This window comes from Carcharodon carcharias, chromosome 5 (genome assembly GCF_017639515.1).
Source record: "Carcharodon carcharias isolate sCarCar2 chromosome 5, sCarCar2.pri, whole genome shotgun sequence".
In the NCBI taxonomy this organism is placed as follows: Eukaryota; Metazoa; Chordata; class Chondrichthyes; order Lamniformes; family Lamnidae; genus Carcharodon; species Carcharodon carcharias.
Window position 1 is genome coordinate 50,144,299 of NC_054471.1, and position 26,710 is coordinate 50,171,008.

The following is a 26,710-nucleotide window of genomic DNA, read 5'->3' on the forward strand; positions in this document are numbered from 1 at the left end:
CTCAGCCTTAAATGTATTCAATGATGAAGCATCCACAGCACTAAGGTGGAGAATTCCAGAGGTTCACAGCCCTTTCACTGAAGTAAAATTTCTCCTCATCTCAGTCCGAAATGATCTGCCCCTTATCCTGAGACTGTGCTCCTGTGTTTTAGATTCCCTGACAAGTAGAAAAATCTCTAAGTGTCTTTCCTGTGAGACCATTCAATATTTTGTAGGTTTTAATGAGATTGCCTCTCATTCTTCTAAACTCTAGAGAATATAGGCCCAATTTATTTAGCCTCTCATCATAGGACAATCCACTCATCCCAGGGGCCAATTTAGAGAACCTTCGCTGTACTGACTCCAGTGCAAATATATACTTTCCTAAATGTGAAGACCAAGGACTGAAAAATATGGGGGGGGGTGGGGTGGGTGTGTGGATGGCTTGCTACCCCCATAGCCGGAAGCTAAGAGGGCATGGAACCGACCTGCTCTACACCACCCTGCAGCCTTAAAGAACTGCAGGCAGGCTTACAGGGCCAGTGTGGGACTTCCAACCCTCACTGGGGGGGAAGCCCCGCCCTCTGGAGCTGCCAGCCAATCCGATTGCCCAGCGACTCCATCAGTCCCGAGAGTGTCAAGAGTGTGTTAGTGGCCACTGCCGGGACTACAATAAGAGGAGGAGGAAGGCCCATGGATCCCTGAAGTGAGTAAGGCTGGGGTCTTGGGCAGGGAGGGTTTCGGCAGGTCAGGGAGGGGGTGTGGTGGGTTGGGTTTAAGGCTGTGGGGGTTTAGGAAGAAAGGGGGGATTCCATTATAGGTAGGCTGCACCCTGAATCCACAAATGGCAGCCCCCGAAGATAGAAACCCCCGTCCTTCCTGCCCTTTGATGAATGTAGTTATAAAATTGGGCTGCCCGCTCCTGCCCGACTGCCCACCTCAAATGTTTTAAGCTGTGGGCAGCCTATTAACAGAGTCAATTGGCTTGGTAACAAGCCTAATTGACCCTTGGTTACCTAATTAAATATGGAGGGCACGCTATTGATTTCTGCGCCAGCTCACCCCCTGTATTATGGGGATGAACTTGGGGGTGAGCTTGAGCGTGGGCACCCACTCTATTTTGCATTCCCCCTGCCGGAAACACATCTAGCGGGGGCATATAAAATGCAGCCCCAAAACTGCACACTGTATTCCAGATGTGGTCTCACTTAAACTCTGTACAGCTGTAGCAAAACTTCTTTATTCATGTACTCCAACCCCCTTGTAATAAAGGCCAACATGTCATTTGCCTTCCTAATTGCTTGTTGCACCTGCGTGCTAACTTCCTGCGTTCCTTGTCCGAGCACACCCAAGTATCTTTGAATATTAACACTTATAAGTTTCTCAGCTTTTAAAAAATATTCTGCTGTTTTATTCTTATGACCAAAGTGAATAATTTCATCTTTCCCTGTATCATACTCCATCTGCCACCTGTCCACTCACTTAACTGGTCCATTTCCATTTGCAGCCTTTCTGTGTCCTCCCCATATCTTACCTTCCCACTGAGATTGCTATCATCAGCAAACTTAGATACATTACTCTCTGTCTCTTCATCCAAGTAATTAATATAGATTGTAAATAGCTGAGGCCGCAGGACTGATCCTTGTGACAATCCACTATTCACTGTCCACCAACTTAAGAAAGCCCTGTTTACGCCCACTCTCTGCTTTCTAGCTGTTAACCAATCCTCTATCCATGTTAAAATATTACCCCCAACTCCAAGAGCTCTGACCTTGCCTATTAATGTTTCTGAATGCCTTTGGAATTTCAGGTATACTACATCTACTAGTTCCCTTTTATCTACCCTACAATTTACTTCCTCAAAAAACTCTAATAAACATGTCAAAAAGGATTTCCCTTTAGTGAAGCCATGATGACTTGTTCTAATCATGTTATGCTTTTCTAAGTGCGTTGTGAAGAATTCCTTAAGAATAGATTCTTGCATTTTCCCAACAACTGAAGTTAGGCTAACCGATCTGTAGTTCACTGTTTTGTCTCTCCCCACTTTCTTGAAAAGTGCTGTAACATTTTCAAACTTCCAACCTAATGGATCACTCCAGAATCTAATGAATTTTGCAAAATCATTGCCAGCACATCCACTATCTCTGCAGCTATTCTTTTACTCTAATACTATCTTTAACTTCCTGAGTGAGCCACAGATGGGTTTTTCTTGCTGAGTTTTTATTTTTTAATAGAATGTATTTGAATTGTTTCTTTAAATGTTTCCTACTGTTCATTTACCTTCCTATCTTTTAGTTTATTTATCCAATTAACCTTCGCCAGTTCTCCACTCATACCTATGTAATTGGCTTTGTTTAAGTTTAAGATTCTTGTTTGCGATTGACCTATGTCACTTGCAAACTTAACATGGAATTTAATGACATTATGATTACTATTTCCCAGTGGAGTTTTTACTGTGACATTACTAATCAACTCTGCTTCATGACGCAATACCAGATCTAATATAATTTTATCCCTCGTCAGCTCCACAAGGTTTGGTTCACAAAACTGTCACAAAAAGATTGTACAAATTCATCTTCTAGACTACTCTTGCCAATGTGATTGTCTCAGTTTATATGAAGATTAAAGTCCCCCACAATTATTATATTTCTTCTGTTATAAGCTCCAATAATTTCTTATTTAGTGCTCTACAGATGGTATAACTACTGTTAGGGTGCATATAAACGACCCCTACCAGTGTTTTCTGACACTTGTTACTTCTAATTTCCACCCATACTGACTCTACTTCATGATCTTCTGAGGCTAGATCCTTTCTTATGAATGTCCTTACGTCATCCTTTGATATTAGGGTTAACCCTCCTTTGCCATTTTGTATCTTTCGGGAATATTGTTTACCCTGGAATATTTATTTACCAGCCTTGATCACCTTGTAATGTGGGCAGAATTTTCCCCCGCTATGCGCTCCCTGTGCAGGCGGGGAAGGATTCCCTGAGCTGAGAGTGCGCTCTTTCATGCGTGCACACAAAAGAGTGCATTCATCTCCCTGAGGCAAAGTGCTGCCTCAGGGAGATCGGCTCTACAATAAAGAATCTGAAAAATAGAAAAAAAAAATTCCCTGACTTGTCCCTTCATGTGACACTGACACATGATTTGGGATATGTCCATAACTTTTACATACACTTTAATAACATTTTTAAAAATCTACATGAAACCTCATCCTGCCCGTGGATGAGGTTTCCTGCTTTTTCTGATGCCCACCAGGGCTCCTGGCCTGCGTGACAACCTTAAGGTTGGACAGGCAGGTCCATTAATTAGTTTAATGACTCTGTCAATGGCCTCAATTGGCCATTGACAGGTCAGCGGGTGCACAGTTGATTCTGCTGAGCCCCCACCTACCTGAAAATTTAAACGGGGCGGGGTGACATTGGGAGTTCCACCCGACGTCATCTCGTGTCATTTTACGTGTTGGTGAGCAGGCCCCACCCCCTGCTCGCTGACCGGCAAATCCTGGCCTATGTCTCTGTAATGGTGATTAGATCTAAATCATTTATTTTTATTTGTGCCACAAGTTCATCGATCTTATTGCAGATGCTTTGTGCATTCAAATAAAGAACGTTCAATTTAATTTGTTTATTCTATACCCTGCAATGACCTGATTCGTCGATGTATAGTTTTGTTAAACTGTCTGACCCTACCTGTTCCAATCTGCTTGTCTTTACACACATTGCTATAAGGTTCTTATCCCTCAACCTTTCACTTTGATATCTAAATCTCCCTTCACCTGAATCCTTCCCCACACCTCGCACCACACCATTCCCCGCCCACTGCCCATCCCCCCCATCCCCTGTTAGTTTAGAGCCCTTTCCACAGTCCTAGTTATACGATTTGCCAGGAAACTGGTCCCAGCCCAGTTCAAATGGAGCCCATCCCAATGGAATAGCTCACTTTCCTCCCCATACTGATGCCAGTGCCCCTTAAATCAGTGCCCTTTTTTCCCCATCACTCTTTGAACCATGCATTTAATTCTCAAATCTGCTTGACCCTATGCCAAAAGGCTCAGGTAACAAACCAGAGATGATTATCTTTGATGTTCTGATTTTTAAATTGGATCCTAACTCCCCAAATTCTCTTAGCAGAACATCATTCCAGGTTCTGCCTATGTCATTGGTTCCCACATGAATCACAAAAACTGGATCCGCCCCTTCCTCTCCAGCCGTGAGGAGATGTCCTTAACCCGGGCACTAGACAGGCAACACAACCTTCAGAGCTCCCTGCCGCACAAGCAGAGATAAGTATCTATCCCCCTGAATATACTGTCTCCTATCACTACCACATTCCTCTTCGCTCCCCCCACTTGAATGGCATTCTTCGCCATGGTGACATGGCCAGTCCGCTCATCCACCTTGCAACCCTTCTCCTCATCCATACATGTAGTAAGCAACTCGTACCCGTTAGACAAAGTCAGAGGCTGAGGCTTGTCCGTCACTACATGTTGGGCCCCTTACCTGTCTGGCCAGCAGTCACACCATCCTGTCCCTGACCATTGACTGACTCCCAGGTGGAGCACTTTAGGACATTTTACTACCTGAAATGTGCTTTTAAAATTCATGCTATTACATAGTTGGTGTCACTTGAATCTTGGAATGAGAACTGGAAAGTCCTGGAAAAGCAGAGTGGGGCTGGGTTGGGGCTCTGGTGAGTGTGAGGGTGAAGTAGGAAGTGTCTGTGTATAAGCGGAGTTTCCCATCTTGTGGCGAATCTCTTGAGAATTTCATTTCCCTCTGCCTCACAAACTGGCTTCCTATTGTCAGTCGGAATGAGCTTTGAGAATCTTCAGTGCTTTTAACACGTTAACACACTGGACAGGAAGTAAGTAATAGTTTGCCTGTTACAATTAGAATGAAACTTATTGACGTCTGAAATGACACCATCAGAGTCTCATAATACTTCCTCTTGAATATGCAAGAGATTGATAACTATTAAATCATAACATACATTGAAATATAGAAATATATAGGAGTCAAACCATGGAGTCAGGCCATTCATTCGGGTTGTAGCACAGAGGCTTAAAGCTTATCATACTCCTTATAAAGCCTAGAACATAGGCTTTTATTTTACTAGATTCTAACTTGTGTTTTACTTACAACACGATTTTCTCAAACCATTAAAACAAATTGCAAGGACCATTTTAAATGTACATATGAAGGAGATAATGAAGACACTAACCTCTAAAGGTACCTGGTAGCAAAACCTGCTGAAGAAAAGGTAGCAAAACTGGCATATTTTCCAAAGTAAGTTTATCAACTTCCAAATTCAAAGGAGCTGCTCCATTTGCTTTGAGGAGAGCGAGCATAATGTATCCTGAATCATTGGCTGCAGAACAAATAATATTTATTTTGTTTGAATAGCTAGAGGCCAGTTAGCTCAGTTGGCTTAATGGCTAGCATATTGCTCAGAATCATGCAAACAGCGTGGGTCTGATTCGCGTTCTGCCTGAAGTAGACTTGGGACCTGCCTCCTCGCCCTGACCATGAGAATGGGCGGGAATGGCAAACCACAACTGGCAAAAAACTACCAAGAAAACGGTTCAAGATGAAGCATCAGCAGACAATGAGCCTTCAGGAAGAGCACATATGATGATGATGATGATGATGATAGGCATCGAATGGATAATAAATAGGCTGTATGATATAGGGAGATACAACGTTCTCATCTCACCAGTCAGCTTTGGCTTCAAATCAAACTGATGGAATATTAGGCCTTTAAAAAAATGGAAGAAGAGAGCTTATTCCTTGTTTAAAGCTCTCCCTCCATTCTCCTCCTCCTCCCTAACAGGGTGTTGGCAACCATGAACTTCCATTGGATTGTTCCATGATAATGAATTGGTAAAGTATTGCACTGATTTGCCATTGCCTTCTGCAGTACGGCTAATGAGGAAACTCTTTACCGCCTGCAGCAGGCTGTTAATCAACCTGTTTGGCCATATTGTGAACACACCTTCTGTGGCCATCAAGTCCTGAAGTGGGACTTGAATCTGGAGCTTCTGGCTCAGACATAGGGATGCTACCCACTGCGCCACAAGACCTCCCCATCTTTTCCCCATATTTCTCTTTAAATGTATATAAAATGCAATTTTCACCTCCTCTCCTGGGAAATATTGTTGATTTTATAGGTTATTTTCTGACTCCTGAAGGTTGACATTTGGGTTTCTTGTTAGGCAGAAGGTTCAATTGAAGGGAAGTTTAAAAATTCAAAGGGAAACGAGAGAGCAGATGTGCAGGTAGTGAAGAGGTGAACGATAGTCAAAATGTGACAGGAAGGGGCAGAAAATTTAAGCAGAAGAGTGTAGCAGAAATTAGAACCAGAATGAGCAATAATGGTAAAAAGTCAAAGCTTAAGGCTCTTTATCTGAATGCCTGCAGCATTTGTAACAAGATAAATGAGTTGACGGCACAAATAGAAATAAATGAATATGACTTGATACCTATTTCAGAAATGTGGTTGCAGGGTGACCAAGACTGGGAACCCAATATTCAAGGGTATTTGACATTCCAGAAAAATAGGCAAAAAGGAAAAGGAGGTGGGGTAGCTTTGTGAATAAATGAAGGCATCAGTGTGGTAGTGAGGAGAAATAAAGGTGCAACAGATTGTGATGTGGAATCAGTTTGGGTGGGAGTCGTCTACAGGCCCCCGAAGAGTTGCCTCACTGTAGGACAAAGTATAAATCGGGAAATAACAGAGGTGTGTAAGAAGAGAGCTACAATTGTCATGGGTGATTTAAACTGCATATTGACTGGACAAATCAGATTGGCAGGGGTAACATGGACGACAAACTTATAGAGTGCATCAGGGATTGTTCCTTCAAGTAATACATTTCAAAACCCACCCAGGAACAGGCTATTTTAGATCTAGCAATGTGTAAAGAGGTGGGATTAATAAGAGATATCGTAGTTAAGGATCCTCTAGGGGGTAGCGATCACAACATGGTAGAATTTCAAATTCAGTTTGAGGGCAAGCAAATCGGGTCTGAAACCAGTGTCCTCAACTTAAATAAAGGCAATTACAGAGGTATGAAGAAAGAGTTGTCTAAAGCGGGTAGGGAAAGCAGGCTAAGGGGAAGGTCAGTGGATGAGCAATGGCAGACATTTAAGCAGATATTTCATGACGCTCAGCAAAAATTTATCTTGATCAAAAAGAAGGAATCGATGAGAAGGATGAACCACCCGTGGTTAACAAAGGCGGTCAAGGAGAATATCCAGTCAAAAACTAAGGCATACAAAGCTGCGAAATCTAGCAGGCCAGAGGGTTGGGAATTTTTTAGGAACCAGCAGCCAATGACTAAAAAGCTAATAAAGAAGGAGAAAATTGGTTATGAAAGTAAACTGGCAAGAAATATAAAAACAAACAGCAAGAGCTTCAACAGTTATATAAAAGGGAATGGCTAAAGTGAGCGTGGAACCCTTGGAGGATGCGACTGGAGAATTGATAACGGGGAACAGGGAAATGGCAGATAATTTAAACCAATATTTTGCATCAGTCTTCACGGTGGAGGACACTATAAACATCACAAAGATACCAGGTAAGCAAGGAGCTAATGGGAGGAAAGATCTTGTAACAGTCTCTATCATGAGGGACAAAGTATTTGACAAACTAATGGGATTAAAAGCAGACAAGTCACCAGGACCTGATGTCCTGCAACCAAGGGTTTTAAAGGAAGTGGCTGCAGAGATAGTGGAAGCATTGCGAAATATTCCAGAACATGCTGGATTTAGGGAGGGTCACAGCGGACTGGAAAACCATTAATATTCAAGAGGGAGGGAGACAAAAAGCAGGAAACTATAGGCCAGGCAGCCTAATATCTGTGGTTGGGAAAATGCTAGAGTCCGTTATTAAGAAAGAAATAGCAGGACATTTAGAAAAGCTTAACGCAATCAAACAGTCAACATGGTCTCAAGAAAGGGAAATCATGTTTGACAAATTTGTTGGGATATAACAAGCAGAGTTGATAAAGAGGAACTGGTAGATGTAGTGTATTTGGATTTCCAGAAGGCATTCAATAAGGTGCCACATAAATGGTTATTGCACAAGATAGGAGCTCACAGTATTGGGGGTAGTGTATCAGCAAGGATTGAGGATTGGTTAACACACAGAAGAAAGTCAGGATTAATGGGTCTTTTTCAGGTTGGAAAGATGTAACTAGTGGAGTACCACAAGGATCAGTCCTAGGGCCTCAATTATTTACTATCATTATTAATGACTTGGAGGAGGGGGCAGAGTGTAATGTATCCAAATTTGCTGATGATACAAAAATAGGTGGGAGGACATGTTGTGATGAGGACATAAGGAATCTGCAAGGGGATATAGATAGGTTGAGTGAATGGGCAAAAACTTGGCAGATGGAGTTTAATGTAACAAAGTGTGAGGTCATGCACTTTGGTAGGAAGAATCAAGACTATTATATAAATGGAGAGAGACTCCAAAAAAGTGCAGCACAGAGGGATCTGGGTGTTCTTGAGCACGAAACACAAAAAATTAGCATGCAGGTACAGCAAGTAATTAAGAAGGCAAATTGAATTTTGGTCTGTATTGCTAGGGGGTTGAAGTTTAAAAATAGGGAAGTCTTGTTACAATGGTTCAGGGTGTTGGTGAGACTGCACCTGGGTTACTGTGTGCAGTTTTGGTCCCCGTATTTAGGAAAGGGTATACTGGCATTGGAGGCAGTTCAAAACAGATTCACTAGGCTGGTTCCTGGGATGAGGGGGTTGACTTATCAAGAATGGCTAAACAGGTTAGGCCTTTATTCATTAGAAGAATGAGGGGTGATCTTATTGAAATGTACAAGATTCTGAGGGGCCTTGGCAAAGTAGACATTGAGAAAATGTTTCCACTATTGGGGGAATCTCAAACTGGGGGACAAAGTTACAGAATAAGGGGATACTAATTTAAAACTGAGATATGAAGTAATTTCTTCTCTTGGAGGGTAGTGAATATCTGGAATTCTCTTCTCCAGAGAGTTGTGAAGGCTAGATCACTGAAAGTATTAAAAGAGAAGGTAGACAGATCTTTGAAATATTGGGGAGTTTAGTGCTCTGAGAGCTAGCACAAAAGAGGAATTGAGGCCTGGGGCAGATCAGCCATGATCTTATTGAATGACAGGGCAGGCTTGAGGGGCCAAATGGCCTACTCCTGCTCCTATTTCTTATGTTCTTATATTATATCCTCTTCAGCTGCTATCCTGAAGTAGGTTACTTGTAAAACACCATTTGACCTGGATAAAAGTCACTTCTGTTGGGCATGACGTACAATCAACCCAGATTTTTTTTTTCCACAGCTTTGGCTGTCTCCAGACTGGTCCCCAATATGAAGCATCAATTAAATGGCCTCTTTTAGTGTATACTATGTGTGTTGATGGATTACACTTTGTTACTCTGATGTGTTGCCAGATTTAACTTGTGCAATCTTTTTATGGATATTAGTGGCTGTTCTACAGTGTCCTCCAGTTCCAGGACCTTTTTTTGTATATATCTGTTAATATTTTTTGACAGGATGACCTATACTTTGACAATCCTCTGTTGTCAGCAATGTCGCTGTGACTGCAAAAAAAACTGATTTTGACAGACTGAATAAAGGGCCCACTGTTTTTTTTTTGCCATCAAAGCTTTGGCTTTTGAGCCTATTGCCTTGATTTGACTTGCTCAGCTTTTGAATGCATTCACAATTTATGTCTCCTAGGGTGTGATGAAGTTTCAGAAAGTGATTGGAAGGTTGAATTAATGTCAAAAGAAAATTGAAAACAAAACACATTGTTAGTATTATTTCTGAAATTAATTTTAAATATTCTTAGATTTGTAATGTAGATTGCAGTTGCGAAAAATCAAAATCTGCCTGAAGAGAAATGGTAATGGTTTATTGGCAAAAGGATGGAATGTTAACAGATCCTGATAGAAACTGAGATTAAGAATGATGGAAAAAGAGAGACGAAGATTTGAAACATTTGCCTGTATACTTTGCAATAGAAGAAAATGTCATGTTGCTCAGAAATGTACATTTCGATCATTTCTAAAGGTACACAATTTTAGTTTATAACACAATTGCCTAGTTTGACTAGATTTGAAGTTTTTAATCATCGTAACACTGAACAATTCTGTTAAAGCTTGGTTGGGTTTTTGAGGCAGGAACCTGCACCAGGGCAGGACAGCCTTCATCGTGTGGTCAAAGTAATTTGGATAAAGGGATGAAGGAGCTGGCCAAGCTTCTTTCGTACATTTGTTTTGAACCTGCTCCGTACATTTGAACTTAATCAAACCTGATTCCTGTACTGAAAAATCCCAACTGCATTTAATTTCCTTTCTGCTACCCTTCAACTTGTGTTGTTTTTCTGAATATAAATCTGTCAGATTTGACGTGCTCAATTTAATTTCTGTTTTTGCTGCCTTTGGACCTGGGTTTCACGATAGTGCTCATCCCAAATTTTAAAAAATTTGAAGTGTAGAGCTAAGCAGGTTGGTCAGCATACATTAGAGAAAATGGTGGAACAGCCATGTGGGAACTCCAGGACACTTCATGTGGGGCGTGATTAGGGGTTCTGAAGCACAAGTTCTTCTGCCAGGGTGTTGTCAGGGACCGTAGCCTTTTCTGCATCCAGCGCCTCCAGCTATTTCTTAATATCATGTAGAGTGAATCAAACTAACCGAAAGCCAGGATCTGTGATGCTGGGGACCTCAGGAGGAAGCCGAGATGGATCATCCGCTCAGCACTTCTGGCTCAAAGTTGTTTCAAATGATTCAGCCTTGCCTTTTGCACTGATGTGCTGGGCTCACCAATCATTGAGGATGGGGATATTTGTGGAGCCTCCTCCTCAGGTTTGTTGTTTAATTGTCCACCATCATTCACAACTATGGCAGGACTGCAGAACTTAGGTCTGATCCGTTGGTTGTGGAATTGCTTAGTTCTGTCTATCACTTGCTGTGTCCGCTGTTTGGCACGCATTTAGTCTTAAGCTGAAGCTTCATCAGGTTGACCTCATTTTTAGGTATGCCTGGTGCTACTCTTAGCATGCCCTCCTTGCATTCTTCATTGAACTAATGTTGATTTTCTGACTTGTTTGTAATGGTAGAATGAGGGATATGTGAGGCCATGAAGTTACGGATTATGGTTGAGTACAATTCTGCTGCTGCTGATGGCTCACAGCAGTGGATGTAACAGATGATAGACCTGTTCTGAAGCTATCCCATTTAGCACAGTGGTAGTGCCACACAACACTGTAGATGGTATCGTCATTGTGAAGATGGAATTCATCTCCACAAGATCTGTGTGCTGGTCACCCTTGAAATTCAATGGCATTATATTGCTGAATTCCCCACTACCAACATCCTGGGTGTTACCAAAGACCAGAAACTGAACTGGACTAGCCATATAAATACTGTGGCTACAAGAGCAGATCAGAGGCTAGGAGTCCTGCGGCAAGTAACTCACCTCCTGACTCCCCAGAACCTGTCCACCATCTATAAGGGACAAGTCTTGAGTGTGATGGAGTACTTGTCTGGATGGGTGCAACTCCAACAACAATGAAGAAGCTCAACACCATCCAGGCCAAAGCAGTCCGATTGATTGGCACCCCATCCACAAACATTCACTCCCTCCACCACTGATGCACAGTGGCAGCAGTGTGTATCATCTACAAGGTGCACAGCAGGAACTCACCAAGCTTCCTTAGACAGCACCTTCCAAACCCACGACCCCTACCATGTAGAAGGAGAAGGGCAGCAGGCACATGGGAACACCACTGCCTGGGAGTTCCCCTCCAAGCCACACACCATCCTGGCTTGGAAATATATCGCCGTTCCTTCACTATTGCTGGGTCAAAATCCTGGAACTCCCTCCCTAACAGCACTGTGGGTATACCTACACCACATGGACTGCAATGGTTCAAGAAGGCAGCTCACGGCCACCTTCTCAATGGCAATTAGGGATGGGTAATAAATGCTGGCCTAGCCAGCAATGTGCACACCCCGTAAATGTGTAAGAAAAAGTACTGTTTCACCAACTGAGGGAAGTTGGAAATCAGCAGGAGGTTTCCTTGCTCATGTTTGACCTGATGCCATGAGACTTCATGGGGCCCAGAGTCGATGTTGAGGGCTCCCAGGTCTCTTGGGTTTTATTCCTTTTCAACTTTTCTGTAGCAATTTGGTACATCTGAGTGGCTTACTAGATGATTTAAGAGAGTAGTTAAAAATCAATCACATTGCTGTGAGTCTGGGGGCACATGTAGGCCAGACCAGGTAAGGAAGGCAGATTTCCTTCCCTAAAGGACATTATTGAACCAGAAGGGTTTTTAAGACAATCTGGTAGTTTCATGGTCACCATTACAAAGGCTAGCTTTAAATTCCAAATTTATTAATGGAACTTAAATTCTACCAGCTGCCATGGTGAAATTTGAGCTGTGTCCCCAGAGCATTGGCCTGGGCATTAGGATTACTAATGCAGTAATATTGCCACTACCTCTATTACTGTCCCTTAATGCTGCTGGCTTTATACTGTAGGTCACCAAATGCTGGGAAGGAGACAGAGGAACATATTTGCAGGCACATTGCAGAAAGATAAAATAACTTTTGGAATAGTAATGATGGGAACTTTAATTCTAATCTAGACTGGGAGAATAACAGTGCAACGGCAAAAAGGGGAAAGAATTCCTGAAAAGTGTTGAAAAGGCGTTCTCGATCGATATGTTTACTAGCGAACAAGGAAGCAGTGTTGAATCTAGTTCTGGCAAGTGAAGTGGTGCAAGTGGAACATGTTTCACTGCGATGGTGTTGGTAAACATTGGTAACAGTACAATTAGGCTCAGAACGGTTATAAAAAGGACAAGGAAAAATATAATGTGAAAATACTCAACTGAAGGAGGGGGAATTTCAGTGGTTGAAAAGGAATCTGGTGGAGGTGGGTTGTCCGTTTATGCGTGCTTTATATTTAACGCATCTTCCAGGTTTAATCCTGACTGGCCAAGTTTCTTTCACCTTGTGAAACCCAGTAGGTGAAGGAAGGTGAAAATTGTTTCATGGAAATGTAAGTGCCTTTATAGTGCTGTGAGGAGGAGCGCTTCCCCAAGGCTCCCCCAACCCCTCGGATTCAAAGATCTTCCCACGCCGTGATGGGACCCCTCTAGGATCAAGCATAGAATTCCCTCCATGCAATCTGACCCCCCTGCCCCCTACCCCACTAGCCACACCCCATTAGTATCAGACCATCTCCAGAGACGGGCAACCTGCTTCTGGAACCCCCAGCCCCTCACTGCCAGGATTGGATGTCACCCTCAGGACCTGGAGATCGGCCTGTCAGTCCCCCCACTTTCCTCTCCCTCTTAGGGAAGGGTGACCATCTCAATCCACTATCGGGACACCAACATCTTACCCCCATGCTCCCACTAAGTTAGCTGTGGAGTGCCTGCCTGCTCTTGCCCTGCCACTTCCTCCGGAACAAGGATCCAAGCCTGTCACTCAGGCTTGCTTCCAGGTAGGGAACATGTTGAAAAAAAAACATGCTGTGGAGTTAAAATGTCACAGTATGCAGGGCAATCTGGAACAAAATACCTCCACCCCTCTTCTCCCACTCACAAAATCATTCTATCGAGGTCAACAGGAAGGGACAGGCTGTAACAACATAAAAAACAGTAGCAAATAGAGTCAAAGGGGGAAAAAAATGGTAAAAAGGCAAAATTGATAGCTCTTTTACTTAAATGCACGCAGTATTCGGAACAAAATAGGTGTTAAGGGGTATGATTTTATAGCCACTACGGAGTCATGGTGACAAAGAGATGAAAGCTGGGAACTAAATATTCAGGGGTATGTGACTAGTCAAAAGGACAGGTAGGAAGGAAAGGGTGGTGGGTAGCTCTGTTAGTACGAGATGGAATAAAATACGATAGCAAGAAGGGATTGTGGATCGGAAGATGCAGAATCCATATGGGTGGAAGTAAGGAGTTGCAAGGGAAGAAGACACTGGTACGAATAGTCTTTAGGCCCCCTGACAGTAGCTATACTGTAGAATGGAGAATAAATCAGGAGATAATGAGGGCATGTAAAAAAAGCAGTACATTAATCATGGGTGGCTTTAATCTTCATGTAGATTGGGAAAATCAAATTGGCAGAGGTGGACATGAGCAAGAATTCATAGGGCAACTTTTACCAGTCAGTGAGCAGGGGTGGGGCTCACTTGCTGACGCGTAAAATAACGCAGGGTGACGTCAGGCGTGCGTCGTCCCCGTATCATTTAGATTCTCAGTTCGGCGGCACGCAGCTGCCCACTGAACTGTCAACGGCCTATTAAGGCCATTAATAATGTAATTGAAATGATTAATAGACTTGCTTGTACAACCTTAAGGTTGGCGGGCAGGCGAAGAGACCAGATATCCTTCAGAAGAAACATGAAACCTCATCCACGGGCAGGATGAGGTTTCATGAGGGTTTTAAGATTTGTATAAAATGTTTAAATAAAAGAAATTGACATGTCCCAGCTCGTGTGACAGTGGCACATGAGGAGACATGTCAGGAATATTTTTTTCTGCCTTTGATGAACTTTTGAATCTTGAGCCGAACTCCCTGAGGCGGCACTTTGCCTCAGGGAGATCTGTGCACTCTTCCGCTCGCATGCGCGAAAGAGTGCACTCCTGGCTCAGAGAATCCCCCATCCCCCCGCCGCCCGCACAGCGCTTCCTGGTGCACATCACACTGCGCACGCCTTAATTGGCCCACCCACGTAAAACTGGGGGCGCCAATCGAGAACCTTCCCATTCGTGCCCGCTCCCATACAACCCCCCCTGACAGAGGGAAAATGCTGCCCATAGAGTGTATTCGGGACAGTTTCTTGGAACAATATGGCCAGGACTTTACAATGTGGGGGCGGGCCCAACACACCAGGTCATAAAATAACGCATGATGACATTGAGCGTGACGTCACTGCACACCATCGCGATATTTCGGAAGGCAAGCACACTATTAGGACAGAGTCGCACCCACCATTAATTAATGGGCCTGTTAAGGCCCTTGAGGCACCAATTGAAATCGATTTTGTGCAGCCCATGCGATTTTCAGGGCATTGCACGGGTGCAACGGGCAGGCGGGTAGGCCACATTTTCAAAAACCTCATCCTCGGGCGGGATAAGAGGGGTGAGTGGGCTCGCTAATGCGAGTTGTTAGTACTTTAGATTATAACTTACTGCTACTTGCTTTTGTGAACAGGACAACTTCATTTCACTTCAGAGCTGCTTTTACAGAAATAACAGGCTTCAGTTCAGGACTCTGGAGGAGTCATACCACTGGGAGCCTTCCAGGTATCAGATAGCCTTCCCTCACCCTGGAAATGGGGATTGTGGTCTCCACTGGAGACACCTTCTTTGAGGAGGAAGGGAGGGTCAGAAGCAAGAGGAGGTCAGGTGTCCCTATTCAGCCTCCCAGGGAGCCACCTATGGGAGGAGAGGCGCAGGCACAAGGGGCGCAGGGCCAGCAGGTAGTCCAAGGCAGAAGACGCCATATCCTGCTGCCAGGGTATACAGGCAACAATGCAGCTACCTAAATATGTCTGAGGTGCAATGCAGAAGGAGGCTCTGCCTCTCAAGGGAAACAGTGACCTCCATCTGTCAGAGGATCGGGCTTGAGATCAGCTCCAACTGTGTGGATGGACACCCTATGCTAGTGGCTCTGAAGGTCATGGTTGCCCTCAACTTCTATGCCTCCACCTCTTTCCGGAGATCGGTGGGTGATCTTTGTGGAGTCTGCCAATCAGTTGTCCACACTTGTGTCAAGCTGGTGACAGATGCTCTGTTCAGGTGTGCATTGATTTTCATTTATTACCGTATGGATGAGGCCAGCCAGGCAGAGTGAGCCAGAGGCTTTGCAGCGATTAGACCATAAGACAAAGGAGCAGAAATTAGGCCATTCAGCCCATCGAGTCTGCTCCGCCATTCAATCATGGCTGATAAGTTTCTCAACCACATTCTCCCGCCTTCTCCCTGTAACCTTTGATCCCCTTACCAATCAAGAACCTATCTATCTCCATCTTAAATACACTCAATGACCTGGCCTCCACAGCCTTCTGTGGCAATGAATTCCATAGATTCACCACTCTCTCACTAAAGAAGTTTCTCCTCATCTCTGTTCTAAAAGGTCTTCCCTTTACTCTGAGGCTGTGCCCTCGGTTCCTAGTCTGTCCTACTAATGGAAACATCTTCCCCACGTCCATTCTATCCAGGCCTTTCAGTATTCTGTAAGTTTCAATCAGATCCCCTCTCATCCTTCTAAACTCCATCGAGTATAGACCCAGAGTCCTCAAACGTTCCTCATATGTTAAGCCTTTCATTCCGGGGATCATTCTCGTGAACCTCTAATAACATCTAATGCATGCAGGAATGGCATTAATTTTTCACTTAAACTAAAATTATAGTTCAGCATTCAAAGCTACTGTTAGGCTTTAAGAACAAACCCTTCCGTTCCCACAGCTCACATTGCTAGAAAACTTAGTGTGAACTTACAGATTTTGTCTTGTGTAAACTTCCTTCATGTGCCTGCTTGGAAAGGTCCTGACGTCCAATAATCGAACAGGCAGCTTCAGACCAATCTGAGGAAGGCTGTTCATGGCAATGATAAATAGCGTCCTGTATTGGGAGAGCAACCCCAAAGGGAACAGACTCCAAATCCTTTAAGGTAAATCCTAGGTTTTTAAGTACTGGGTTCCCCTGCATCCAGGGTGCCATCGACTGCACACATGTGGCCATCAAAGCACCAGTGGGTGAGCTGGGTACCTTCATCAACAGGAAGGGCTTCCACTCCATGAACGTACAGATAATGTGTGACCATAGGATCCAGATTCTGCAAGTCTGTGCAAGGTACCCAGACAACTCCCATGATGCTTACATCCTAAGACACTCCAAGGCTTTTCAGTGCTCCAGCCCGGCTTGATGGATGGCTGCTGGGTGACAAGGACTATCCCCTCAGAAGGTGGCTCATGACGTCTCTCCGTCATCCAAGAACAGAAGCTGAGCAGCGGTACAATAAGAGCCACACCTCCACAAGGGCTGTGGTGGAGAGAACAATTGGTCTTCTCAAGATGTGCTTCCGATGTCTGGACCGTTCAGGGGGCACACTCCAGTACCCCTCAGATCGTGTGTCACTGATAGTGGTTGCATGCTGCGCTCTCCACAATCTGGTGCTGGAAAGGGGGGACGCTGTGGAGGAAGAAGATGTTGATGCAGCTGCTCTGGCAGCAGACGATGAGTCCAGTCATGAGTGCGAGGACGAGCACACTCAGGAGAACACTGAGGGGATGGATGCAGACCTGGGCAACCTCCAGGGAGACAGGGACACTGAGGAGGCTTTGATCCAAAGCTCCTTCAGCTAGCCTGCCAGAGATGAACCACCACATGCCAAGGTTGCAGGCTCCATACTTGAACTCTGACAGGATCATTTGCTTGGTGAACAACATGCACTATGTGCCATTTTAATAAAGTTCAATGACAAACAAGTCACTCGTAACATCATGAGTTCCCCTTCACCTACAGAACTAATGAAGCACTCAGAGGCTTGTTGAAAACAAACACATTTACTAGTGTGGTGCCTGGCATACAGAAATCAAATTAAATGTAAAGGTGTTTAACATCACACCAACTTAAAAAGAACTGAAAAGTGGGGCAAAAAAGTATCACCAGTGATAAGTCCGTATTGTGCTTAAGGTGCTTTAAGTTTTCGCTTGTGGGTGCTATGTCTAGGTGCTACACCCTCGCTGGCACTGGCATTGGAGACAGCCTGCTCACTCTGCTGTCCTGTTGCCTTGGTGACCTTGGTGGGCTTTCTCGGGTCCATGGAGCCTGTGCTGGCCCTACCTGGGAAGGAGCAGCCAGTGGCACAGCTGGCATCTCTCCAGTCACCGCAGCCTCATCGGGATGTCACAGTCACTGGCAGAGGGGCGGAAGAGCTGCTGCTCTCATCCAGAGTGCCCTGAGAGGAGCCCACAGAGACGATAAACAGCTTGTGCGCCAAAGTCAGGTTTCTCTGGACCTCCCTGCTCACCATTGATGGATGGGCACCTAGCTGGGATACTGGGTGCCCAATCCATTTCCCACACTAACAGTGACTACCTGAGGTGTGAGGGCTTGCAGGTCTGAGCACACCATCAGGAATCCCTGATTGAGCTCCTGGAGCAGCCTCTCCATGAGAGTCGCCACTCTCTCCATGGAGGAGACAATGCACTTGGCCATGAGGGTCATTTCATTGCTCATGCTCCGCACAACAACAGAGACCATGGCGCGCAGACCCTCATGTATCTTCGCCAGATCCTCCTGCACACCCTGCTGGACTTCAAGCATCTGCTGCCTCAGGGACGACTCCAGAAGCACATCATCAGCCACCGACTGAGCATGTTCCTGGCCCCCAGCAGTCCTCCGACTGCCAGCGCCCTGGGCACTCTCTGCCTCCACCCACATTTCAAGCGAGTGTGAAGTGCCCTCACCGCTGTGCATCAAGATTCTAGCCGATGATCTTATTCCCACTCACACTCTAAGAACTCTGAGGTCCGAGATGAGTCAGAAACAACTGTGCTAAACTTAAATAAGGGTAACTTCAAAGGTATGAGGGCAGAATTAGCTGGAGTGGAGTGGGAAAGCAGTTTAGCAGAAAATATGGTTGATGAACAATGGCAGACGTTTAAGTATTTCATGACTCACAACAAAAATATATTCCAGTGAGGAAGAAGGATTCTAGGAAGGGGATAAACCAACCATGGTTAACCAAGGAAGCTGAGGATAGTATCAAAGTGAAAGAAAAAACATACAATGTGGCAAAGATTAGTGGTAAGCCAGAGGATTGGGAAAGTTTTAAAAACCAACAACAGATGACCAAAAAATAAAATAAAGAGGAAGAAAATAAATTTTGAGAGTAAACTAGCAAATAATATAAAAATGGACAGTAAGAGCTTCTTTAAATATATAAAAAGGAAAAGAGAGGCCAAAGTGAACATAGGCCCTTTAGAGAATGAGGCTGGGGAAATAATAGTGGAGAACCAGAAAATGGCAGAGGAGTTGAATAAATACTTTGCTTCAGTCTTCATAATAGAAGATACTGATAGCATTCCAAAAATACTAAATAATCAAGGGGCAAAAAGCAGGGAGGAAATAAATGCAATAACTATCACAAGAGAAAAAGTACTAGGGAAATGAATAGGGCTAAAGGCCGATAAGTCCCCTGGACCTAATGGGTTGCATCCTAGGATATTAAAGGAAGTAGCTGCAGAGATAATGGATGCACTGGTACGTAATAGTATATTATATACTGGTGGGGATAGTATATTAGCATGGATAGAGGATTGTCTAACTCATAAAAGACAGAGAGTTGGGATAAGTGGGGGGGGGGGCATTTTCAGGATGGCAACCTGTAGCTAGTGGAGTGCCACAGGGATCAGTGCTGGGGCCTCAATAATTTACAATATATATTATTGACTTAGATGAGGGAAGTGAATGTACTATTGCCAAGTTTACGGATGACACAAAAATAGGTGGGAAGGCAAGTGGTGAGGATGACACAAGGAGTCTACAGAGGGATAGAGACAGGTTAATTGAGTGGGCAGAAACTTGGCAGATTGAATATAATGTGGGAAAATGTGAGGTTATACCAAGAATAGAGGAGCTGAATATTATTTCAATGGAGAAAGACTGCACAAGACTGCAGCACAGAGCGATTTGGGAGTCCTTGTGCATGAAATCCAAAAAGCTAACATACAGGTTCAACAGGGTAATAGGGAAGGAAACTGGAATGTTGGCCTTTATTTCAAAGGGATAGAGTATAGAAATAGGGAAATCTTGTTAAAACTATACAAGGCACTAGTTAGACCACACCTAGAATACTGTGAACAATTTTGGTCCACTTATCTAAGGAAAGATATACTGGCATTGGTGGCAGTCCAGAGAAGGTTCACTAGGTTGATCCCAGGTATGGAGAGATTTTCTTACGAGGAGAGGTTGAGTAGGTTGGGCCTGTACTCATTGGAGTTTAGAAGAATGAGAGGTGACCTGATTGAAACATATAAGATTCTTAGAGGGCTTGACAGGGTATATGCTGAGAGGTTGCTTCCCTTTGTGGAAGAGTCTAGGACCAGAGGGCATAATCTCAGAGTAAGGGGGCACCCATTTAAAACAGAGATGAGGAGGAATTTCTTCTCTCAGCGGGTAGTGAATCTGTGGAATTCTTTTCCGCAGAGGGTTGTAGAGGCTGGGTTGTTAAATATTTTCAAGTCTGAGATAGCAGATTTTTAATCAGTAAGGGAGTCAAGGGTAATGGGGACAAGGCAGGAAAGTGGAGTTGAGTGAGGATTATCAGATCAGCCATGGTCTCATTGAATGATGGAGCAGGCTCGATGGGTCGAATGGCCTACTTCTGCTCCTACGTCTTATGGTCTAGATATTGGGGCTGAAGCACAGAATTAATCCTTTGCATCTGTTTTCATTTAAGTAAACAATACTGCCAATGTCAGTGTAAGGGAGGAGGTAGTAGAGAAAGTGATTAGGATAAAAATCAAGAGGAGATGCATAAAATGTTGGCAGTTCTCAAAGTAGAAAGGTCACCTGGCCTGATGGAATACATCCAATGTTGATGAGGGAAATGAGGGTGGAAATTGCAGGGGCTCTGTCTATAATCTTCCAATCTTCCCCAGATATGTGAGAGGATGAGAGGCTTGTGAATGTCACAACCCTGTTCAAAAAAGAGGAGAGGGATAAATGGAGCAATTATGAAGCCAGTCAGTTTAACGTTGATAGTGGTGAAATTTTGGCAACATTAATCTGGGAAAAAGTGAATTGGCACTTGGAAAAATATGGGTTCACGAATGAAGGTCAGCATGAATTTATTACAGTCACATCATATTTGATTAACGTGACTGAGTTCTGTGATAAAGTAATGAAGAGTTGATGAGGATGGTGCACCTGATCGTATATGTGGATTTACAAAAGGCATTTGACAAAGTACCACATTATAGACTTGTTAGGAGGATAGAAACCTATGGAATTAAAGCCAAATTGGCTAAGGCATAAAAAGCAGAGTCATGGTGAGCAGTTGTGTTTTGGACTGGAAAAAGAAAAAGCTTGCATTTATATTGTGTCTTTCACTGTAGTCACAGTTGTCAAGTCAGAAATGCAGCAGCCAATTTGCACATGGCAACCTCCTACAAGCAGCAACATGATAATGATCACAGTCTGTTTTGCATTGTTGATTGAAGGATAAATATTGGCCAGGACACTGAGGATAATTCCTATGTCCTTTGTCAAAGTCATGCCAACAGCTCACCAAACGATGGCACCTCAATCAATGCAGCACTCCATCAGTACTACAGCAAGCCTCAGCCTTGATTTATGTGCTCAAGTTCTGGACTTAAAATCCAAATCTTGTAACTCAGAGGTGAGAGTGCTATCAACTGAGCCACAGCTGACAACTTTGAGGGACGTTTTCAGTTATGTGGAGGAACTGTAGAAGCTGAAGTTACCCTCCTTAGAGGAGAGGGGCTTAAGAGGGGATTTGATAGATGAAGGGTTTGATAGCGTAAATAGGGAGAAGCAATTTCTGGTGGTAGAAAGGTCATTAACCAGAGATTTAAAGTAAATGGCAAAAGAAAGGTGACATGAGAAAAACATTTTTACATTGCAAGTCATTCTGACCTGGACTGTGCTGCATGAGAGGATGGTGGAAGCAGACTCAAGAAAAAAACTTCTAATAGGTAATTGGATATATGTTTGAAGTCGAAAATTTACAGGACAATGGGAAAACAGCAGGGGAATAGGAATGATTGAACAGATCTTCCAAAAAGCCGCATAGATATGATGGGCTAAACGACCCCCTGTATCATTCTATGATTCTGTTCTGTGAAGCAGAGTTTAAGAGTAAGAACATGTCACAAGAACATGATTCAATAATATTTTTTCAATTTAAGCTCATCCCATTCAGATTTCCAGTTTATTTGTCATAAGTTATTCAGAAAGATTACTGCAGCATTGATAATGATTCTCCAACATTATTTAGATGTTAGATAAGTTGCAGGGAAGGGCTGCTTTTTGCTTGGTATAGACTTGGAGCAGCTACAGTCTCTCCTTTTTTCTCTCATCCCCACAATTCCAACTGAGGATATTTTTCCTCTTTTAAATCCCTTACAATTTCTCACGAAAGGTCACGACCTGAACCATTAACTCTCCACAGAGGTTGCCAGACCTGCTGGGTATTCCCAGCATTTTCTGTTTTTATTTCAGATTTCCAGTATCTACAGTATTTTGCTTTTCCATACAGCTTCTACCACTTTTAAGCTTGCTCATCTTAATTACCATGTACTTGTACTATCAATTTTATTGCGCATTTTAACTTTCTGATAATACGTCTCATTCTTTAGTTATATTCCCAAATAAACTGATTTCATTGTTTCAAGTTTTTCTCCGGAGCTGGAATCAAATTAATAAAGACCGGCAAACAAATATGGTATAAAAATTTTTAAAAATTGTAAGAAAAAACTAAAGTAAACTATTAAGTAAGTCTTTAAACTTTTAAAGTGATTGACAGCTGGAACCACGTGCATCGGCAGTGCCGGCCAGTGCTTCCTGCGCATGCGTCCAGCCGTCTTTTCGCCGCGAGTCCTTTACATTTTACGGCGACGTCGTAATCCGGCCGCTACGGTGGGATTCCATTTGAAATTTGCGACACACCGTGTTGTGGATTGTACAAAATGGCAGCGCCCATGTAACGGTGAGTCTGCGCTCCCGGTGGCGGCGACTCCGGCTCTGGTTATAAAAGACAGACCGCAAGAAGCGGTAGCGGCTTGGATCCTGGATCGGAGGGCGAGACCAGCATTTGCAGGCGATATAGGGCAGGGATTGATTTATCAGCGAGGTGTCTGACATAGTGAAACAAATCATCGGGTCTCAGAGTCTAAACTCCAAGTGCCTTGGGAGAGCGGTATGGGCAGAGTTTCTGTTTGTTCCATGTAGAGTGTATCTCCCGTTTCTAGGAATGATTTTCACTTGGATGAGTCCAGACACAATTTGTATAACTACCTGAAGCGTGCTGGTGAGCACCTGCTGCTTACCCACCCGAGTAGTTAGCACAGGTTACCAATTAGCGATTGGGATTTCCCCTATAATTGGAAGTTCTTCTATAATCCCTTTCTGCAGGCTTTCCTAACTATCCGGGTTGGCTGGTGCGATGGGTTCAGAGCGGGTGCAAGGGGAGGGGGAGGCTGGGCTGTATGTGAATATTTATGTATGAAGTTCGAGACAGCGAGTGGCTCGGAGTTATTGTTACACAACAGACATACATTTTTAAGCTTTATATGATTCGTAACGTAGAGAGAAATAAAAAAGGCAGCAGAATCTCGGACTCAGCGGTAATTGACAGCTGTTTATTTCTAACATATTAAAATGTTAGGAATGTGTGGACTTTGTCAACTTCATTATAAATTTCTGTGGCCACCTTTATAGTGGAAACTGCCTATCTAACCTGCATTTCCAATCGTGCCAGTGGCGACACTAGTCTCTTAATTCTCTGTTGCCCAGCTCTTCACATAGTATCATCACAGCATCTTTACAGTGTAGAAGGAGGCTATTCTCCCATCAAACCTGCCCTTACTGCAAAAAAAACTACTCTGCCCCTTTGTATACCAATCTTTGATGTTTACAGCAAGAACTTGCATTTATATAGTGCCCTTAATGTGGAAAGCTTTCCAAGGTCTTTTGTAAAAGGGCAACTGAGCCAAAGAAGGGGATATTGAGCGGAATGACTGAAAGCTGGTCAACAAAGTGCTTTCTTAAAGGATGATGGCCCATGATGGCACTTAAACATCAGGAAGAAAATTTTACACTTTGGGATACTGTATCCAATGTAGACCAGCAAACATAGGGCTAATGAGGGAGTGGGGTTTGGGTTAGTATACAGACAGCGGAGTTTTTGATGCGATGACATTTGTAGATGATGGGAACCATCAGCAGAGCGCTGGCATAGTTGAGACTGACCATATTTGGAGTACTGTGTACAGTATTGGTCTCCTTATTTAAGGAAAGATGTGAATGCATTAGAAGCAGTTCAGAAAATCTTTACTAGACTAATACCAGGATTGAGCAGGTTTCCTTCTGAGGAAAAGTTGGACAGGTTAGACTTGCATCTGCAGTACTTTAGAAGAGTAAGAGGTGACTTGATCAAATCTTTAAGATCCTGAAGGATCTTGACAGAGTGGATATGGAGAGGATGTTTCCTCTTGTGGGAGAATCTAGAACCAGGGGTTACGGCTTAAAAATAAGGTATTGCTCATTTAAGATAGAGATGAGGAGAATTTTTTTGTCTTGGGGACCTTGAGTCTTTGGAACTCTCTTTCTCAAAAGGCAGTGGAAGCAGGGCCTATGAATATTTTTAAGGCAGAGCTAGATAGATTCTTGATTAACAAAGGGGTGAAAGGTTATCATGGGAGGTTACAATCAGATCAGCCATGATTTTATTTAATGGTGGAACAAGCTTGAAGGGCCAAGTGGCCCACTCCTGCTCCTAATTTGTATGGAGATGAGGTAAAGCATAGGTGAAAATATCAGTAACAGATGGCAGAGGTAAAGGTACACAGATGGAGATAAGGGAGGCTTTGTGGTGGAGATAATGAGGTCAAGTGGGACGCAGAGTTTGCAAACTGTCGGGTTCAACCCGAGACATTGGAGGTGGACGGAATTAATGGCAGTGGGATGGAATTAGTGTTAGGAATCAATGATGGCTTGAGTCTTCCCAATGTTTAACTGGAGCCAACTAGCCAACTTGTTGAGCAAGTAATCTGAATGCATAGCAGGAGTTGAGAGGTCAAGTTGGATGTTGTCAATGTTATCATGGAAACTGACCCATTGTCTTTGGATTATGTCATCAAGGGGTTATGTATGGCTGAGAAACTAAAGGTGCTACATGAATGCAAGTTGTTCTTAGAGGACCAAGGATGGATAATTGGGGGACTTCAGAAGTAATGGTGTGAGGATGAGAAGAGAAAACATTACTTGATGTTCTGGATAAGATTGAGTATGTAAGACTCTAAGCAAGTGAAGGCATTCCCATTGAACTGGATGGTGGCGAGCTTTTGGAAGAGGATAGTGTGGTTGACTCTCAAAAGCTGCAGAAAGATTGTGGAAATATTTGCATCAAGTCACAGACACAGGATGTCATAAGTGATTTTAATTAGGACTATTAAAGTGTGTTGCAGAGGCAAAAAACTGGATGGATTCAAACATGGAATTGAAGGCATGGAATTAATAGGAAACAACATGTTGAAGGAGTTTGGACAGGAAATGAGGTTGGAGATGGGTTGGAGTTGCTGACTCATGGTGGTTGGCACATTTTCTATCAAACCTTCCCCTTCTAGGCTTGAACAGTGAGAGATAAAATGCACAGGCAGGCAGCCCAGGGTAATTAGTGAAAGAAAATTTAGGAAAGCAGTGTGAAGGTGGAAGTGAAAATGAGAATGTTTAGACTTATGTGGGGAAATTTTAGTTGGTGTTTTCTTTTGTATTATCTGGTCATATCTCCCGTATTGCAGTAGTTTTATCTTATTGTGAAATAAAACAGCTTATTGATTTGTATGAAGCATTGTGTTCAGGTGTATGTTTGATGTGTCTTTGAAGAAGAGGTACATATGCAAAAGACATGGATATCCAGATCGGGTCACAAGTGTAACTGTTGTTACATCTCATGCAAATTAGTTCTGTTGGGAGGTCATAGATCTGAAATGTTAACTCTTTCTATCTCCACAGATGCTGCCAGATCTGTTTTTATTCCATAGGTTACAATTTTGTACGATAGATATTGGGCAGTGTTGATCGTTTGCATTGAAATCCTCCAACGTCACAAGAGTGACGACAGCTCTTCTAAAGTACTTTATTGGTGGTAAAGTGTTTTTGGATGTTCTTGATATCTTTAGTGAAAATAAGACATTGGGACTGCCCCTGAGTACATCGAGTGCCACTGAACCTGAAAAACTGTCTAATGCTGTCTCTAATTTGGGAGACTTGATTTTAGCTCCCGGTGTGACCAGGGATTGACTAGCTTCATTTAAAAAAAAAAAAAAATGACCTGGGACAAACATGCGCACAAAATTAAATTAAGGAACTTTTATCTTTGTCTTGCCAGGATCAGCTGATGCCTTTCCCTGTTTGATGTTCCCCCTCTATCTTCAGCCTGGACGCCTGGAGAGTGTTTTGTTTCCTAGGTATAAAATTATACATCTAGACCCACCGACATGTTACAGACCCTGAGGAGAATGGTGTACGGCCCTGCTCTGGCTAGTGCTTTTTGCCGGAGTCAAGTTCTTTATTCGACGACATCCCCTTCCTCCTGGACTAAAGTGGTGTCTGAGGCAGAGAAGATTGTTGGATACCCAACTTCCTTCATGAGTCTCCGCTGTCTGCTCAGTGATGAGCTGAGCAATATTGCCCTTCATGTCAGGAAATTGGTTGGGACAAAGCATCCTTTAATATCTACAGCCAGGTAAGATCTCCAGCTAGACAAAATGCAAAGCACCGGTCTTTAAATGGAGCTGCCTTGTTGATTTTTTTTGAGTGCTGTTGCTTTTGGTCTCCCATATCTCCAGGAGGATTATGCAAATCTTTTGTTCTATTGTATGTAGAACTTAAGTGTTTCAGCAAAATGACCTGGTTTATTTTTTTCCCCTTCACCTTTCAAGCTGCTGTGGAAAG

At 43.5% G+C, this 26,710-nt stretch overlaps 1 protein-coding gene across 8 annotated transcripts in view; it reads left to right on the top strand.

The window, feature by feature from the left end:
* The first annotated feature begins 667 nt into the window (after positions 1-667).
* The window catches only part of pdss2 (prenyl (decaprenyl) diphosphate synthase, subunit 2), a 221,873-nt gene continuing 195,830 nt past the window's right edge, over positions 668-26,710 (top strand). For 4 of the 8 annotated variants that reach the window (XM_041187221.1, XM_041187218.1, XM_041187219.1 and 1 more), the window contains exons 1-2: positions 22,779-22,952; positions 26,145-26,501. In XM_041187221.1, coding sequence (XP_041043155.1) covers positions 26,254-26,501 — 248 coding nt within the window. In that variant the 5' untranslated portion in view covers positions 22,779-22,952; positions 26,145-26,253. Of the gene's footprint in view, positions 686-22,695; positions 22,743-22,777; positions 22,953-26,144; positions 26,502-26,710 lie in introns of those variants that run through there. The other 4 variants (XM_041187216.1, XM_041187215.1, XM_041187217.1 and 1 more) reach the window with 4 other exon arrangements.